This window comes from Sebastes umbrosus, chromosome 5 (assembly GCF_015220745.1).
Source record: "Sebastes umbrosus isolate fSebUmb1 chromosome 5, fSebUmb1.pri, whole genome shotgun sequence".
NCBI classification, from domain to species: domain Eukaryota; kingdom Metazoa; phylum Chordata; class Actinopteri; order Perciformes; family Sebastidae; genus Sebastes; species Sebastes umbrosus.
In genome coordinates this window covers 27,104,625-27,122,793 of record NC_051273.1, presented here as the reverse complement: position 1 = coordinate 27,122,793, position 18,169 = coordinate 27,104,625, and the positions used below count along the sequence as shown (strand labels likewise).

General features: G+C 41.4%; 3 protein-coding genes across 8 annotated transcripts in view; 2 read left to right on the top strand and 1 right to left on the bottom strand.

Annotated features, from left to right (window-relative positions):
• Positions 1 to 18,169, bottom strand: part of exoc2 (exocyst complex component 2) — a 150,351-nt gene that overhangs the window by 128,246 nt on the left and 3,936 nt on the right. The window lies entirely within an intron of this gene.
• foxq1b (forkhead box Q1b) lies at positions 3,259 to 5,065 on the top strand. 5 transcript variants are annotated; one of them, XM_037769787.1, is made up of 2 exons: positions 3,259 to 4,366; positions 4,514 to 5,065. In XM_037769787.1, exon 1 carries the CDS (start codon positions 3,432 to 3,434, stop codon positions 4,323 to 4,325), a length of 894 nt encoding a protein of 297 aa, XP_037625715.1. In that variant the 5' UTR covers positions 3,259 to 3,431; the 3' UTR covers positions 4,326 to 4,366; positions 4,514 to 5,065. The 5 variants fall into 5 exon arrangements, 1 of the variants encoding a protein (XP_037625715.1); XR_005206922.1 differs by having other exon boundaries at positions 3,260 to 4,375; positions 4,523 to 5,065; XR_005206919.1 differs by having other exon boundaries at positions 3,260 to 4,395.
• Positions 9,524 to 14,796, top strand: foxf2b (forkhead box F2b). The gene is made up of 3 exons (XM_037769786.1): positions 9,524 to 9,648; positions 10,279 to 11,269; positions 14,159 to 14,796. The coding sequence occupies exons 2-3, from the start codon at positions 10,300 to 10,302 to the stop codon at positions 14,329 to 14,331; spliced, it is 1,143 nt and encodes a 380-aa protein (XP_037625714.1). The 5' UTR covers positions 9,524 to 9,648; positions 10,279 to 10,299; the 3' UTR covers positions 14,332 to 14,796.

Below are 18,169 nucleotides of genomic sequence, written 5' to 3'. Positions count from 1 at the left end.
CCTACAAATATTAGGTTGTCGACTGTAGTTGACTAAACGTCTGCAGACAATTTGACCACGCATTGATTTATAACTCATATTAATTGGTCATTACGGTCAAAATGGTTATGTCACCAAACCTGTGTTGCAGTGATGCACGAAGTTGAAAAAGACTGATGGTCCTAGATTCTCCTCCGTACATCTGTAACCATTTTTGCTTTTACTCGTTTTTAAGTTTGCTCATAAGAACGAAACTGCGCTAACATGTTTTTCATATTACAAAGTGATTTTATTTCCATTCTTCCAATTATTTATTTCAAATGTATTTGCTTATGTTTCTTTTGAGATTGTTTTGCTAGAAGATTAAGTAGTTATTTATAGTTTCAATACCTTTTCAGCCAATTTATTGTATCAATTATTTATTGCACAATATTATATTACTACTTACAGTTGGCCAGTAGTAGCAACCCTCATTCAGTCAGAACGCTTAACACTTTAAAGGTTTTTTCTATACAATAGCTTGAGCATTAATATAATGTAGCAGCAAACAACTATTTGTGTTTGCGAACTGTATGTTCGTGCATGTGGGTGTGCCCACTGGCTAGCTCACAGCCACCACTCTGCACAGCTCTCATACAGCGGTTACAGCTGACAATATGGTTGCAGAAGTGTAGCGTCCAACCTCCGGTCCCCCCCCCAGGTTAAAACTGTTAGCCCTGTCAGCACTTTTGTTATTGTTTCCACTGTTAGTGCTGTTAGCTTGTTGTTTTGTCACAGCGATTAAGTGTTGCAACAGTGCAATATGCAGTCACAAAATGTGTAGTTGAGATCAAAATTAAGGTTGAGAACGAAGATGGGTGTGGTCTGGGTAAGGAAGCGAGGGGGCCATTAGCCTCTCCACTTTACAGCTTTGGCCCGATTTGGCATCACGGACTGTCGTGGCTGGTGTGATCCCATCACAAGATGGTCTCTAGTTTCAAATCATTCAGGCAGAATATTTTTAAAAATTGAAAATTACGTGAAAATGCTGTAAAAGACCACTTTGCGATGGGATCACACTATAGCCACGACGCCAAATCGGGCCAGGGACATAAAAGTGGGGGACAATGGTTCCTTCTTCACTTCCTGTCCTCCTACTTCCAGCCAAGGCCTATTGAAAGAGGCTGGGTCAAGCGTCATCAATGCGTCATATCTTTGGGATACAACACGTGCACAGTAAAATCTGGTCTGCACTCGCCGAAATTGAGCCAATCGCAACGTACGACCGCAGCTTCAGTGACACTGCGCATGTGTCATATCCCATACTCCAAGACCCGTGTCCGCCCGTGTCCCAGCCTCCTTCAATAGGCCTTGCTTCCAGCGCCCTTACTACATTATGTAAGACCACACCCATCTTCAAACTCCGCCTTCATTTTCATCTCAACTACACACCTGTTTCGTGACTGCATCGTGCAGACAGGAAAAACAAACTTGGCAAAGTACTCCAAACCGCTCCTGTGGTAGTTCCCTCTAGTGTAGGTGTCTCTAGGACCACATTTTGCCATGATGACTCACACACAGACACACAAGGTGAAAGCCACATGCTGTCACGGCTGGTAATTAAGATTCCATAACTAACTAAACTAATCACGCAATGTCATGCACCAAGCCTACTGGCTGTCTGTCTGATAAAGACTTCAAACTAGTATTTAACTGCATCAGTTTTCAGTTTTTGAGCAGTATGATGTGAGTTTAATGAGCAACATGTTACAGTACGAAACTTTCGGAAAGAAGCTGAGACTGATTGTTGGCTGAATTTATTGCAGGGCAGGGGTACCTAATAAACTGGTAACCCTGTGAAGTTGGAATAAGAGCTTTCGGTTTATGGTGATTTTAAGTGTCTTGGTTACTTGCTGCACAACAAGCCAGAGGGGACAAGCGGAGGTCATCAATGTCAGAAGACCTGCAGTTTCACCAGCAAAATAACCACCAGACTCACTCCACTGCAATAAAGACAAATCCTAGGACCAGCCCTGGCTTCCATTAAACCACATGAGACTAGGACTGACTGACTTAAGTTAAACTAATGTATATGATGTGATATGATCCTGGTGTACTTAACTGTATAAAAAAAAATGCCACCACAACTGTTTTTTTCATATTATACATTTGGATTATGTAATCTTCATCATTATGTCTGTGTTTTTTATATGTTAAAATATGAAATATGATATAATCTAATTGTAAACCCAATTAAAAACGACACTTCTAGTAAATAAAACAATACAGTAATATTGTTATTAGTATTCTGAGAGACACTACCTCCCCCTCTCTGCTTATTTGCATCACCGGTTTAAACGCCTGTTTTCAGTCTTCTGTTGCTCCAGTGTTTCTTTGCATGCAGGTGCGATGGTCCTCTGAACTCTCCATGACCTCTCTGACAATCTTTTTTTATTGCCTCAACACTCTTGCTTAAGCTGAGAGCTTACATAGACACTGTCATTCTTGGTGCGTTACGGTGGAACTCATCCAAACCCATCTCTTTCATTTCAGTTGTGCGTCCGCGTTACTTCCCCGTTCCACCGGAGCACCGGCGGAGTAGAGGGAGTAACAGGTTCAACTCAAGAGCAGTATAACAAACAACCTGGTCTAATATTTCTCCATTTATTTTCTCTGTTTTTTTCTGATTATTTCACATCGTTTCAGCTCTCCCCCGACAGCTTTGTCAATTTTTGTGCGCAATTGCACTTTACCTCACCGAACAATCTCAAATCTAATTGGCTCTATATCGCATTTATTTTTCCATAAGAAGTGAGTAAAGAGAAGAAATAGGAAGAAAAAAAACATTTGAAGAAATTTCTATTTGAATCTGGAATCCAGACAGAAAAAAAAGGTGATAAGTGATAAAACTTTTGTTGATTAATAATCCAGCAGAAGAAGTTTATTTGATGGGTTTAATGCGCAAAATCTAGTTCAAGAAAAGTCCAAGATAGACATATAGACAGATAGATAGATAGATAGATATTCAAGAAATGTCCAAGATAGATAGATAGATAGATAGATAGACAGATAGACAGATAGACTTGGTTGCATCTCTCAGACTAATTATTTCTCATACCTGCCCTCTCTCGCTTCACTCCCTCACTGTTCTTTTTTTTTTTTTTTTTTTCATTCCCTGGCGTGGCACTGTGGCGACCAATTGTAAACATACATCCACTAATTCATTCAATCGCTTCAATGGATTGGGGCTGTAAACCCCGCCTGTGGGCCGTCCCTTTGCCGAGGCATTATATTAAAGCAAGACAAGCGTGTCTCCGGAGACAGATCAGTGTTCAGCTGCTCCACACTGAGGCTCAGGGTGCCTCCAGCTACAACACACTAACACAGAGAGACATTACTACCGCTGTGGAGACTCCTACACCTGCTGCTGACATTTGAGGGAGAAGATCCTTCTCTTTTTGAGGAAAAAAAAAATGAAACTTGAAGTTTTCTCCGCGCACCACTTTGCGCAGAAGCCGCTGGAGTTGTGCATGGACGCGGAGGGCGGAGTTGCGTCTCTATCCGGAGACGAGCTGGGGTCTGACGGGGACTGCGTGGCCAACAGCCCGGCACCTGTTCTCCAGCAGAGCGGCAGCGAGGAGGGCGGCAACAACAACAAGGGCAACAAGCCCTACACCCGCAGACCCAAACCCCCCTACTCCTACATCGCCCTCATCGCCATGGCCATCCGGGAGGCCGGCAGCGGCCGCCTCACCCTGGCGGAGATCAACGACTACCTGATGAAGAAGTTCCCGTTCTTCCGCGGCGGCTACACCGGCTGGAGGAACTCGGTGCGCCACAACCTGTCGCTCAATGACTGCTTCCTCAAGGTGCTGCGGGACCCGTCCAGGCCCTGGGGCAAGGACAACTACTGGATGCTCAACCCGCACAGCGAGTACACCTTCGCGGACGGCGTGTTCCGGCGCAGGAGGAAGCGCATCGCCAAGAGGTCCGGAGCCGCCAAGGAGAGGGAGACATGCCCGGACATCCTGGGCGGGGACACCCGCCTCCAAGGCCCGGAGGAGAGGGTTGGAGGTGCCGCCAAGTTCTCCAGCTCCTTCGCCATCGACAGCATCCTCAGCACGCCCTTCAAACGGAGGGAGGAGAGCCACGTTGACGCCCACCGACTCTATTACTCCCACATACTGCCTTACAGTCTGAGCTACCCGGCACAGCACGGGTACCACCTGTCAGAGGGCGCGTGCAGCAGCAGCAGCAGCACGGAGCCCAGCTGCACATACCTCCATCACACACCTGAGCACGCTCTGCACGCGCTCAAGGTGCCCAACAAGGCGCGAGGCTTCCATATAGACTCCTTGTTGTCATAATGCATCCAGGACTGTGTGTGTTGTCATAAAGCATCCAGGACTGTGTGTGTTGTCATAATGCATCCAGGACTGTGTGTGTTGTCATAATGCATCCAGGACTGTGTGTGTTGTCATAATGCATCCAGGACTGTGTGTGTTGTCATAATGCATCCAGGACTGTGTGTGTTGTCATAATGCATCCAGGACTGTGTGTGTGTGTGTTTTGACCCCCATGATGTGCACTTTTTGTGGGCGCTCTTATAGCTGTTTTATCTGTTTGGGACTATCTGTCTGTGTACTGTAAGTTATTCTGCAGTGAAAACACATGTTGTCAACTGTGTGATGATTCAGCAAATATCATGTCATCAGCAGGGCATTCCACTGCGCGCGTGTGTGTGTGTATGTGTGAGTGTGTTAGAGATGTTTAGAAGAGAGAGTGTGTGTCTCCATGTTATCCATGTATGATGGTTCATTGGTCATTTCCACTGTATACGACAACGGCAACCAAGCGCCAAACTATTAATCTATTTATATTTTCATGGTTTTTTTTTGTATGACCTGCTGTATAAAATATTGTTGTGTATATATATATATATATATATAATGTATATATGAAATAAATATTGACAGAGCTATACGATGAGAATCGCGTGGCTGCACTAGAAAACGCATGGAAAATGTTTTGAAAATATGTTTTTTCCTCAGATTGATTGATTCATGCATGTCTGGTATTTTTATGAATAAAAAGAAATACAATGGGAGCCTGATGTTCAATGAGTTGTTCATTATAGAGACATGAAAGGGAGATGAGGAGCAGGTGTACAGAGCCGCACACCTGTTCAACAGGAGAGAGAACGGTCTGCGGTAGATCTGATGGCAAAAAGGGGATTGTTGGTCTCATAATCTATTGAAAATTAACTCCTAAATCATAATCATCAAATCCAAAAATAACAGAATTAAGTCCAGCCTCTTACACTGATTCACTCAGTACTGATTTTGTTTTTATGAAAATATATGAATATTGGCCATTAGTGCTTAATATTATAATGGAATAAAGAAAGTCAGTCTATTTAGATTTTGCAATCAAAGCAGCAACCACAGTAAATAAATCAAATAATAGATCAAAGAATAAAGATTAAACATAAAAAACACACTATTGTTATAATTGTTGTTATATTATTATGCTGTTTAGCGTGTCATGCACATACATGTGCCCAGCCCACATAAGACACTAAAAATACTGTTGCAGAAGTGAAATATATATTTTTAAAAATATATTAAATTTCAAACAAAGAACTTTTTCTAAGTTGTCTACAAATAAAACCTGCCTCAAAAAAGGTTCCCTTCCTAAAACAAAACAAACATATTTATAGTTATCTATCCTTAAGCACTTATCATAAATGAAGGACATTTTACTATAATTATTGCTATTGTTGTTATTATATTTCTATCTTATTTCTACTAATACTTTTACTGCTTCATCAAAAATAACGATATGAAATATGCCACGCACTGTTTACTGAAAAAATATGAAAATGATTTGGTGCATTATACTATCGGTTCTACGTCACAATCAATGGTTTCTCACAGACTATAATAAAGTCTATAATATAGACTAATAATAAATAAAAGACTCAACAAGGATAAAAAAATATTGAAACTTTCATCATGACAATAAAGCCCCACTGAATATGAATTTGATAAAGATGCGATGTGACATGCCCAAAATAAAAACATAAAACAAAGAAAAACGCTCAATTTGTTTCGTCATCAAAGCACAACTATCCGTTTTACGTCGGCCATATGTTCAAATATATAGGCACAGATATTATTTTCAACAACATGCGTCCACACAGAGTCCTGCAGGCTGTTTACTGCTGCTGTCCGGAGGAGACTGCAGTTGCTCTCCGCGGTCCTGAAACAGACCCCAGACTCATCAGCCGCTGGACCATGAGGGACGAGACACATCACTTATGTAAAATATCGACGTTATGTGTTCTTAAGAAAATGATTCACCTAAAATGGTACCCCTCAGATAACTCTGTGGTGCACTGTTCTGTATAACATCGAATAAAAACCGTTCAGTCTGAGAGTTTTCCTCAAAAACATGGCTGCTAAATAATGTTCACCATGTATGTAATCATAAAACAAGACTAATATACCTCCACAATGACAAGTCACTTCCAAAATTGTAACCTGCTCTCTGAGAGTTTTCCTCAAAAAAAATGGGTGCTAAATAATAAGCTAATGTTCACCATGTATGTAATCATAAAACAAGAATAATATACCTCCAAAATGACAAGTCACTTCCAAAATTGTAACCTGCTCTCCAACAGACCGATGCCACTGAATTACAATTACATGTATTTATTTAGCAATTTAATAGAAAGCGAGTGTAATGTTCAAGATTATTAAAAATAACAGATCCTCCATGCGTAAAAAGATATCAGATGAATAAATTCAAGTTTTGGACATGAATTCTTCTGATGCAGGTGGATGGTTCCAAATTAATTTGCACATTTCAACACTAAATATCCTGTATTTTTGTCACTGCAGTCATCTTAACATTTGACCATGTTTTTATAACACCTGTATCATGCCTACACACTGATCAGTCCTGTCCTCTATACATGTATCTCATGATGTGCCCTCCTCTGATCGTTACGCACAAACACGTTGAGGCTTTAAACCAGCAGCTGATCTCTGCGCTCAGAGTCTGACAGGTGACAGGTGAGACCAGCTCCTGTTTCCAGGGACAATGCTGCAACCTGCAGGTGAAACTTCGGAACAGCATACCTGTCTGCGAGGCTGTCACGTGACCTCCAATCCTCTCGGTATCCCTATACATTGTTAACACCCTTGTTGTCACGACGCGCATCCTTCATATTTGTAAACAGCCTTTCTTTGCATTTCGGCCTTTACATTTCAACCGGTCCGGTCCACATCATCACGCTGAGGGGAGCTCAGGCCAGTTCCAGGGTTGGCTGCTATACACGAATAATAAGGCCCACACAGTGTTATGAAACCAAACTGTAAGGCAGGCACAATGTTAGGAAGTCCAAACAGTCTGTCACTCCGGCAAAACTGAACCGCGCCTGACCTCCCAGAGTCCCGGAGAGGAGGCTCCAAAGCTCCGGCACCGACACAGGAAATACAGGAATACCCGAGGAATATTAGGTTAGCGTTAAAAGGAGCTGAACGCACTGTTTGTCATTGTTTTATTTTAATGCATTATGTTTATTACAAGCCTACAAAATACATAAGGACGGTGAAAACATGGGACATTTATTATTATTATTATTATTATCATTATTATTATTATCATTATTATTAATAATGATAATAATAATGTGTAAACGTTGTGTTTGTCATTGTTTTATTTAATGCATTATGTTTATTACAAGCCTACAGAATATATAAGGACAGTAAAAACATGGGACATTTATTATTATTATTATTATTTATCATTATTAATATTATTAATAACAATGATAATAATAATGTGTAAACGTTGTGTTTGTATATTATTTGGGGAAAACTTGTTTCTTAATATTTGTTGATGTTTATTTTTAATCAGAAATAGAGGATACTTGTGATTTTGTTTATGTAACATATTTGTATTTAAAAAAAGCATTTTATTTTAAAAATGGCTTGAAATAGGTTACCTGAGGCCAGAGACCTCGACAAAACATTCTCTCAAAATCGTAATATTTCACGGGGGATAAACAGTATACTTCAGCCTAAACATGAAAACAAACAGAGGGCCTTATTGTGTCGGCAGTAGGCTCATATGGGCCTCCAGCCGGGACTGTGCTCCAAAAGGCAAAACCCCTCTATCAAAAACCGCCGATCACTTGATATTTTCCAAAAGGCTAAATCAGGAGTTCCTATAATGTTCAGTGCGTAAAAGCAGCCGGAGGAGCCTCGCGGCGCGTCTTCAAAGCTCCCAGAACAAAGATCCCCTCTGCAGGCCGAGGCATCCTGATCTCGGCGGGGGTCATAAAAGTTTTGATGTCGCAGGAAATTTCTGGGGCTGTTAAGCTCCTCCGAACCGCTGTGTGTGTCACGGTGGAAAAATGATTTTTATCCTGCACATCCTTTGTTGTGCAAAGTGCAAAAGGTTATTTATTGTTTGGGGAAAATCCTCCAGGCTATATCTAAACTTAAAAAAGGGTTGTGTCGGCCAAAACACGTGCACACAAACACAGATTTGAGTTGAGTGAAATATTTTTTTTGTTCTGCAAAGTTTCCACTTGTGGTTTGTTTAATCTTCTACAAACATCATCATCATCATGGGCCAGAAAGGGACGCAATCAAATGTACCTAAAATTACGCATGCATGAACAAAAAAAACATATTAAAAAGAAATCGTGACAAACATGAAACACAATCAAAAAAGCTCTCGGTGCACAAAACTTTATGCCCCTTTTGTTTTCCTTCTTCTTCAACGATCTCCGCTCCGTCGCAGTATACGGATGTTGATATTACCTTTATGGGGATATAGAACTCCATCATGTCGGACAAATCTGCGTGTGATGTCTCCATAGGGGAGGAAACTGTCGACGCCCGCTCGCCTAATTTCGCTTTTCTCTCTCTAATGAACGCGGGGGCCCATGGGACCGGCTCTGGCCCCGGGGCCGGTAAGCTGACACTGGCTCGCTGTGTGTGGTATCCAGGGCCGGGTCTTGATGGAAAAAGCCTGCTTCCACTCATGTCAAAGTCATTTACTCAGAGCAAACCCCCCGCTTACACACACGCACGGTAAAAAAAAAAGACCACCACCTCTCCATCTCTCACACTCCGCGCAGCGCGACAGTTTGTTTTTGTTATCCTCTGGACTCGTTTGGGAGGAAATTATGAGCAAAATAATACAAATAATACGCTTTTTTATTGCGTTTTGGGTATCATCCTGCAGCAGATATCATGTATAGGGCCAGAGTGTTTTGTTGTATCATCATGGCTTCAATTGCTTCAGAGCTAGACCTTTTTTGCATGCACATATTGTGGTGGTTTATTCGTGTCAGGAAAATGTATGATCTGTGGCTGAAATCGCAACTTCATACATGCAGGACCAGGGGAGGGTGTGGAGGTGGGGGGGGGGCTCGTTTTTTATGCGTCTGGCGTGTGGCGCGTGTGTTGATTGGGATGTCTGGGGGAGGTTTGATAGATGGCTTAATTGCGTGTAGTCCGAACTTGGACAAGAGGTGGGGGTGGGGTGGGAGGAGGAAGGAGGCGAGGAGAGGAGAGGAGAGGAGAGGAGAGGAGAGGAGAGAATGAGGGGCTTTAAGGAGGCGAGGAGAGGAGAGGAGAGAGAGAATGAGGGTCTTTAACGCTGTTGAGAACGGTAAGTGGACTTGGGCCAGATTTGGCAAAGAGGGTGGAGGAGGGGGGGTGGCTCTATTCGTCACTGATTTCAGGGAGATTTGCAGGCGCAGAGTGCGGATGAGAAGAAGGGGGTGTGGGGGGTCTCTCAGAGGGACGACAGATTTATGTAATGATAGGTGGTCGAGCTTTGTTTGGCCGGACTGTTGCGCGCAATAAGTCGACGGGTTTTTTTCTGCGTTTCCTCCACTTGAGGGATTATTAAGGCGCTCCATGGCCACCCGGCGCGCCACACACAGCACCACTTAGCGCCGCTGTGACACCCAGTGGAGTCGACCTAAAGCCCTGGACACTCAGTCTCCAGTGGATAACCAGCTCCCCCCCACCTCCCTCTCCCTCTCTCTTCCTCTTCCTCCCTCTGTCAGTGCGTATACTCGCCGTGCGTCAAGGGAGAGCACCGTGCGTAACGGGAGAGTCGTGCGTAACTGGAGACACATTTCACTCCATTTTGCGCTGGGATTTCTGAGGACCACTGGCGGTGTAACGCTCACTTGACCACTGGATCCTGATCTATTTTCTCTTTTTGAAACATCTCACAACTCGTCTTTTTTCTCCCTCCCTCCTTTCCTTTCTCCTCGCTCTCTACGCGCAGTCGTATACGTCAGAGCTTGACATGACGACCGAGACCCCTCAGCAGCAGCTGGACCCTCCGCCTCCTCTGAGATCCAGCCCGGCGTCCGGCGCCCTGCACCCGGCCATGCTGAGCCCACAAGCCGCCACGGAAAGTTCGTCTATTAATAAAGGAAAGAAGACGACCTCCGGTTTGCGTCGACCGGAGAAGCCTCCGTACTCCTACATCGCTCTCATCGTCATGGCTATCCAGAGCTCTCCAACCAAACGCCTGACTCTCAGTGAGATCTACCAGTTCCTCCAGGCTCGCTTCCCGTTCTTCAGAGGCTCGTATCAGGGCTGGAAGAACTCGGTCCGGCACAATCTGTCTCTGAACGAGTGCTTCATCAAGCTGCCCAAGGGGCTGGGTCGACCAGGAAAGGGCCACTACTGGACCATCGACCCGGGCAGCGAGTTCATGTTCGAGGAGGGCTCGTTTCGCCGCAGACCCAGAGGCTTCAGGAGGAAGTGTCAGGCTCTGAAGCCCATGTACCGGATGATGAACGGCATCGGCTTCGGCACCTCCATCCTCCCGCAGAGCTTCGACTTCCAGGCTCCGTCCGCCAGCCTCGCCTGTCACCACGGCAACGGCTACAACTTGGACATGATGAGCAACTCGATGGCCGGTGGTTACGACGGGCTGAGCGGCGGCGGACACCACATGTCTCCGAGCCCCGGGTCCACGTACATGGCGAGCTGTCCGGTGCCGTCTACCGGGGAGTACGGAGCGGACAGCAGCAGCAGCCCGGTACCGTCCTCTCCGGCCATGGCCAGCGCGCTGGACGGACACTCTCCGTACGCCAGCTCATCCGCGCACTGGGCGTCCTCCGGCGGGTCGCCTTACATCAAACAGCAGCCTCTCACCTCCAGCAGCACCGCGTCCTCCGGTTTACACTCCGGCATGTCGCCTTACTCCCTGGAGCAGAGCTATCTGCACCAGAACGGCAGGGACAGCCACAGCACCGACATATCAGGTATGGAGCAAACTGGAGACGATGAACCGCGTAATGTCTTTGAAGGCTATCATCACATGTACATGACATGCACTATCTACCTTTAAACATGCACTATCTTCCTTTAAACATGCACTATATACCTTTTAACATGCACTATCTGCAACCATCTTGGACTCTAACCACTAACGCACTTTACACTATACATCTTATATACCACTTTATAGATTGCACATATTACATTTATTTATTGCACGTACTACATTATGTTACCAAACTATGTTCACCCATTCACTCTGTATCTTTTATATCTCTATTATTGTTTTCATAATTAATATCTTTGGCGGTTATCATAAACGATAATACGATAACGATAATACCATAATACTTTATTGTCAGACAGGTCTGAAATTTGTTTTGCATAACAGCAGCTCCATTTGCAATATCACCGAAAGGACAAAGACAAGAAACAAAAGATATGTACGTTTAAACATTACAATCACAAGAAGATGATATTCAGGGCCTTTCAATGTACATTTGATCTGGGATTAGGCTCTATATTTAGTTTTAGGATTGACTGGTGTACAAAAGAGTGCTTCAGTCTAACCTTATTAAGTCGTGGAACCCTGTATCTCCGATTTGATGGTAACAATTCATATTCACTGTTCAAATATGGTTGGGGTCAGAGACGGTGGTGTTTTAGCCAGCCTTAATATGTTATTATGATAGGCTGATTCATAGAATTTCCTAAGGGGTTGACCTACAATCTTTGAGCAGATTTTCATTTGGTGAAGCAGTTTTGACTTTAAAGTAGTGGACAAACTCTTGTACCATGTAGTATAACAATACTGTAGAACACTCATAATCACAGAAGTAAAAAACAAAAGAAGAATTTGTTTACTCGCCCCAAAAAATAACATATATTTGCCATAAAAATAAATGTATAAGAAAAGTCATGATAACAATCCTCAAAGCAACTCCACCTCATCTGAGACACAGCCACTGCAATATGCAACGTTTTGTTTGCATGTGCAGCAGAGGCCTGTGACAAATTCTAAATGTTTTTCTTTTTATTTGCCTTTTTCTTGACTGTATTTGATACCTGTTTATGTGTCTTTGTCCTCATTTGTTTGTTTTGTTGTGTTTTTAGCTTGACAGCCCTGTGCTTGTCTTTGCTACTTTTAATATTGACTGATGTATTTTTTTTATTATTGTAAAGCACTTTGTGATTTTGTATCTGTGAAAGGTGCTATACAACTACACTTTACTTACTTACTTACTTACTTTTAGGAGTGAAAACGATATTATGAAGTTATATATTTTATAAATATATCTAATATTTCAAATCAGGATTGTCGTCTTTATTTAAAAGGCAACACACCAAAAGGAGAGTTTACATATTTGTGCAAGGCCAATAATATAAAATCTATAGTATATTACCATTATTTTCAATATAAATAAATATAATAATTTAACAATTGTTTGATTAATTGTACTGAATAATAAAGTTACATTGCATGTTAATTGATGATAATAATAACATTAATATGGCCTGAGATTGGTTCAGTACAATTAACGTTATAGTTTTCAAAATGTTTTTGAAGCCAATAAATAAATAAAATCCAGATTCTAAGAGCTGCTACTGTGTGATATAGCCTATATCTCTTTAATCCACAGTCTGCAGGGGTTTTAACTCACATCTGTACAAGTGTTCACGGGTGTATTTTGCACTAATGAATAGATTAAGAAAAACATCTATTTTCGTGCTCGCGTTCTTAATTCACCTCCACAGTTCACGCTCATTTGCTTTAACACAACACACCGAGGCTTTACTAAAGTCTGGGGATTTCAGCGAGGCGAGCAGCTCCATGCTGGAGCCCGACAGGGTCCCAGAGGTTACCCAAACAAAGAGTGCGCAGGTCGGACCACACCGGCGGAGGATTACAACCAAGAGACGGAAGGCCTTGTGAAACTTTTACGCAGCGCCTTAATTGAGCCTGTACGGAGGAGAAATGTGTTGCAGGGTCGCTAGCTAACTGTACTGTCAGTCAGGGAGGTGTGTGTGTGTGTGTGTGTGTGTGTGTGTGTGTGTGTGTGTGTGTGTGTTGTCTGTGGAAACGGGCTCACTGTGGTCTGGAGGATAAAGCCTGCATGTCTTCCTCTGAAAAACAGTCACATCTGGAGTCCTTATGACCTTGACGAAGCCGCAGCCTATTTATTTTTTCTCTTTCTGGAAATAGAGGCTCACTTACAGACACACAATGATGACGGTCACTGAGTCTCATTTAAATATTCTTGCAGGTTTGGGGGTTCTCTAGGGGGGGGGAAATAATCATATCAAAATAAAAGCATTGAATTGATTTTGAAAAATATGAAGTGAATATAATATAATGCCTTTTAAAGTATTGGAAAGGAGTACAGTGTCAGCTTGTGGAAGGTGTATAGAAAGCAAAAAAATATTATTTTAAACAACAACAAAAAAAAACAAGTTAGGCCTTTTTCTGCTCTTGTGTAAAGAAATAACCAATTTCTATAATGAATCTATAAAGATGTGAAGCAGTTTTGGGGATATATATATATATATTTTTATAAACAATAATTATTTCTGTACAACAAGGCCTTATAGCAGTCAGTTATAAAGCCTATATGACATTTTTGCGGTTTCTGAAACATCTAAGGCTATTTCATATTTTATTTTGAAAATATTTGACATGTAAAACGTTGATTTCTGGTCACAAACAAAAGTATATTTACCTCCCACACACTGTTTTATTTATTTATTTATTTATTTATTTTTGCTGGTGCAGAATAATTTAAAACTCAAAACAAAATAAATGTTATTCATATAAAGCATATAATGCATATTAATGTATTTATCTCCATATAATATTGTCTATCTCCTCTCCGCAGTGGGGATTCCTCGCTATCAGAGCCACTCCTCGGTGTGCGACCGGAAAGACTTCGTGTTAAACTTTAACGGCATCTCGTCCTTCCACCCCTCGGCTGGCGGATCCTACTACCACCATCACCACCACCACCACCCCCAGAGCGTCTGTCAGGACATCAAACCCTGCGTCATGTGAGCTCACACTGCAGCTCCATCACAAGAGGACATTTTAATACATTTTTACTTTTTTTTTTTACTTTTGTTTTGTTTTTGGAGGATTCATACAAGGATGTATACCGTGCCTCCAACATGCAGCCAAAGTAGCTCTCTTGGTTGAGAATAACTATGCATTGAAGGAAATGAATGAAGAAACCCCAGAGGCCTTTTAAAAAAGAAACCACTCTGCCAATAAGAACCCTGACAAGCGTTTTTTCTTCTTCTTCAAAAGAAGCTTCAGAAACACGACTTTTAATGTGTGTTTGCTCCTGTAACGCGTGCAAACGACTTATATTCTATGTAACTATCCTATTAGAGTAACTACACACACGACGCTTTAACATGAACTGCAACAAACAAACCTTGCACTTATTGTATAACCCTTTGCCATTTTTTTTTGTCCTGTAAAAGGTTTCAATAAAGCTGATATATATTTTAGGCTATACATTCCTACAGACTTCTGTCTTTCCATGTAGAGAGGTTGTTTATTTTGGTGATATTCAGTGTGCATATAGCAGAAACACATAATTCCATATTAAATATTGCGTTCTGGCTGTTTACACATTTCCAGTCATGGTCAGCAGTGATGGAAAGTACATTTACTCAATTTAAGATATTTATTTCAATTAGATCTGCTTGTACTCATTTATTTGGCAGCTGGACTTTAATTTGCAGAATAATATTTAACATGCAAAACCTGAGATCAGTTTATAATATTTTAAGCATGATTATATATTTAACTATTCAACAGCAGAAACAGCTACAACATTAAAATTGTGCTCACATGTTGACACAACAATAAATATAATAAAATAACTAGGGGTGTCAGAAAAATATCGAAAAAAAATCGAATATCGTGATATGATGTGTTGTGATGTATCGATTCTCAAAAACACTATCGATTTTGAATTAATAGTTTACGTGCAAAGATTAACTCAGTCAATACTTATTTATTATTATTATTATTTAATTTGCAAAGAGATGTTACCTCTCAGTGTATGTGCCCTCTCAAAGTAGTGCCGTGATATTGGATGTTACAGTGACTGATAAATGCAAATGCAAATCCCACTGTTCTGATTGCAGAAAAAAAAATGTTTTTACTCAGATTTTATACATATTCAATTCAATTCAATTTATTTGTATATAGCGTCAAATCATAACAGAAGTCATCTCGAGACGCTTTATATATAGAGCAGGTCTTAGACCATACACCATATGGCGTTATGTTCATTATACTAAGGCAGTTTTCCTAAAATTAGATTAAAAAATCGCAATACATCGCCTTGCTTACAGTATTGCAATATATCACAATATATTGAATCGTAACCCCTGTATTGTGATATGTATCGTATAAGACGCTTGCCATTACACAGCCCTACCATAGACCATAGAGGGGCCTGCAATATGAGTACTTTTACTTTTGATACTTAAAGTATTTTTTGCTGTCAATCCTTCTGTATTTAAGTAAAAGGATAGAGCGCAAGACTTTTACTTATTAAGGAGCATTTTTATATTGTAGTATTGCTTATACTTAAGGAAAGGATCTGATTACTTCTTCCACCTCTGATGGTCAGGTTTTGAATTTATTCTTTAAAATCAATAACATTCAAAAACAACAGTATGACAACCAAATGACAAATGGCTGCTTTGAGTCTTATTTTTCAGTTAAAGAAACCTTCTATCATTCAATTAATAATGTTCGTTTTCATAGAGATTTTAAAGTGACATTTCAATCGTTACTGTTTTGGTGTGCAGTTGTGATTATAATGGGGGATGTTGCGGCGGGGGAAGAAGTATTTGGATCCTTTAAGTAAACGTAGCAATGCCACTAAAGCTCCATCTCTCTTTACTGTAATTCTATTACAAACAAAAGTCCCAGATTTTAATCTCTCTTTAATAAAAGCACAGAAGTGTTATAAGCAAATTGTACTTAAAGGATCAAAAGTAAAAGCACGCATTATGCATCAGAATTGCCCATGTGATTCTACATTTCATAATACTGATTTATTAACATGTAAACAGAATGTTAATGTCATATGGTTCTAAGGTCGAAGTGGAGATAATGTACATCCTGTTGGGTAGATTAACCTAAAACGAGGAATCTTATGTTATCAGCTGTTACGTTCCACCACTGTTGATAAGTAAGACGTGTTAGGAAACAGGATTACTTCAAGAACCACACAGGCTGATCATTAATGCAATAAAACATTTGTAGACCACTGATGTGAGGTGTGAGGCTCAAAAGATAAACGCCCTTTGAAAGTTGGATTACAATGTAAAAGGAAGAAGATACTTCTTAAAAAATCAGATTATTATTAGTGTGAATATTTCCACATTTTGCATGTTTTACAGCCTGTCTACAACAGCTGAAAGTCTTTCGCATCCGGAGGCTGCTCCCTCCCATGTGGACATCCAGGGCTGCCAACATTTTGAAGACGCCATATAAACAAATGAAACGACAGGGCCGGCGTCTATGGAAATGCAACAACTAGGTATTTTTAGAGTGCGGTAAACAGATCGGACTCGCAGAGAGCTGCCTCGTCACACAAACAGAAAGCAGACTTGTGCTACTATACTTTGACTTTTGGTCATGACTCAAAATGGAGCATCCCTCATGACTAACACATGCAGATAGAGATTTGGCAGCGGCAGCTCCTTATTAGGCCACTGACATAATCACAGCTTCTTAAAATGCTCTGTGGTGTCACTATTTGGGTCGTGAATGCAACGCCTGAGAAAATGTTCTCGCTGGGATGTTTAATATCTGTTACCTCAGTGTTTATTTGTCATGTTAAAGCGCACTATGGGTTTGAAAACTCGGCATAAAAGTAATTGTGCAGGAAGTTATAACATAATTCAACCAGTTTAAACATTCTAAGGTATTACAAATGAAAACCACATGTGAAAGTTGCTTTTCACAAGTTATTTTTCACATTTCAACTGCCCAAAAAGCCTCACATGTGCAACACCATGTGGACAAATCCTCATGTAGTCCTGCTTTGATGCACAGAATAAGGAAAGATCTGGCGGCAAATTCATTTTCTTCATATCTGCTTAAGCCTAAGATCCAGAATCCATATCAGAAAACACACAGCACGGGTGAGAGACTGACTGAATCCTGTTGGTCTCACTGAAGTGGCCTCCCTTGGGTGTTTTGAGCATTTTGGGGTCCAAGCAAATGTCATATGGGATTGGTAACGGAAAGAGGAAAGACCAGCATCAGCAGTCACATATCAAAAAGAAAAAATGTCTTTGACAAGACAACAAAGTCATTTTTAATTTCCCCAATGCAACCCTCCATGATGAAAAGTCACACACGTTGGCCCTGCAGCTGCTGGATTTTCCATGACAAGATCTTTTGAGGAGTGCTGAACTTTCAATATGGTGGAGTATAGCGCCATCTAGTGGATAGTTTCTGCAGTGGGACGATATTATGAGGGATACACAAAGCAGAGGCTCAGATGCATAGGCCCATTTTACATCAACATTTCTCTGATAAAGCAAATATAAAACTCTCTTACGTTAATAGTAAAAATGTGACTTATGTCACAGCCAATGATGAACTACACCTGCTGAATCCTACTCAATTTAATACTGTGTATATTATATTATGTTGTTCTTCTCCAGCTATCACCACAGAGGATCATCTGTTTCCATGTAGTTGGCAACCTGGGCCTTGACTGTTCCGGTTTGGAAATCTGATTTTTATGATCCACGTGTTTGATTTGGCATAGGTTTTACACCAGATGCCCTTCCTGATGCAACCCGGGACCTTCTTACTGTAAGGCAACATTGCCACTGCACCACCGTGCCGCCAT

Coding starts and splice junctions, on each gene's coding strand:
- foxq1b (XM_037769787.1), top strand. CDS start 3,432: ATGAAACTTGAAGTTTTCTCCGCGCACCACTTTGCGCAGAAGCCGCTG.
- foxf2b (XM_037769786.1), top strand. CDS start 10,300: ATGACGACCGAGACCCCTCAGCAGCAGCTGGACCCTCCGCCTCCTCTG. Junction 11,270..14,158: donor CCACAGCACCGACATATCAG/GTATGGAGCAAA, acceptor TCCTCTCCGCAG/TGGGGATTCCTCGCTATCAG.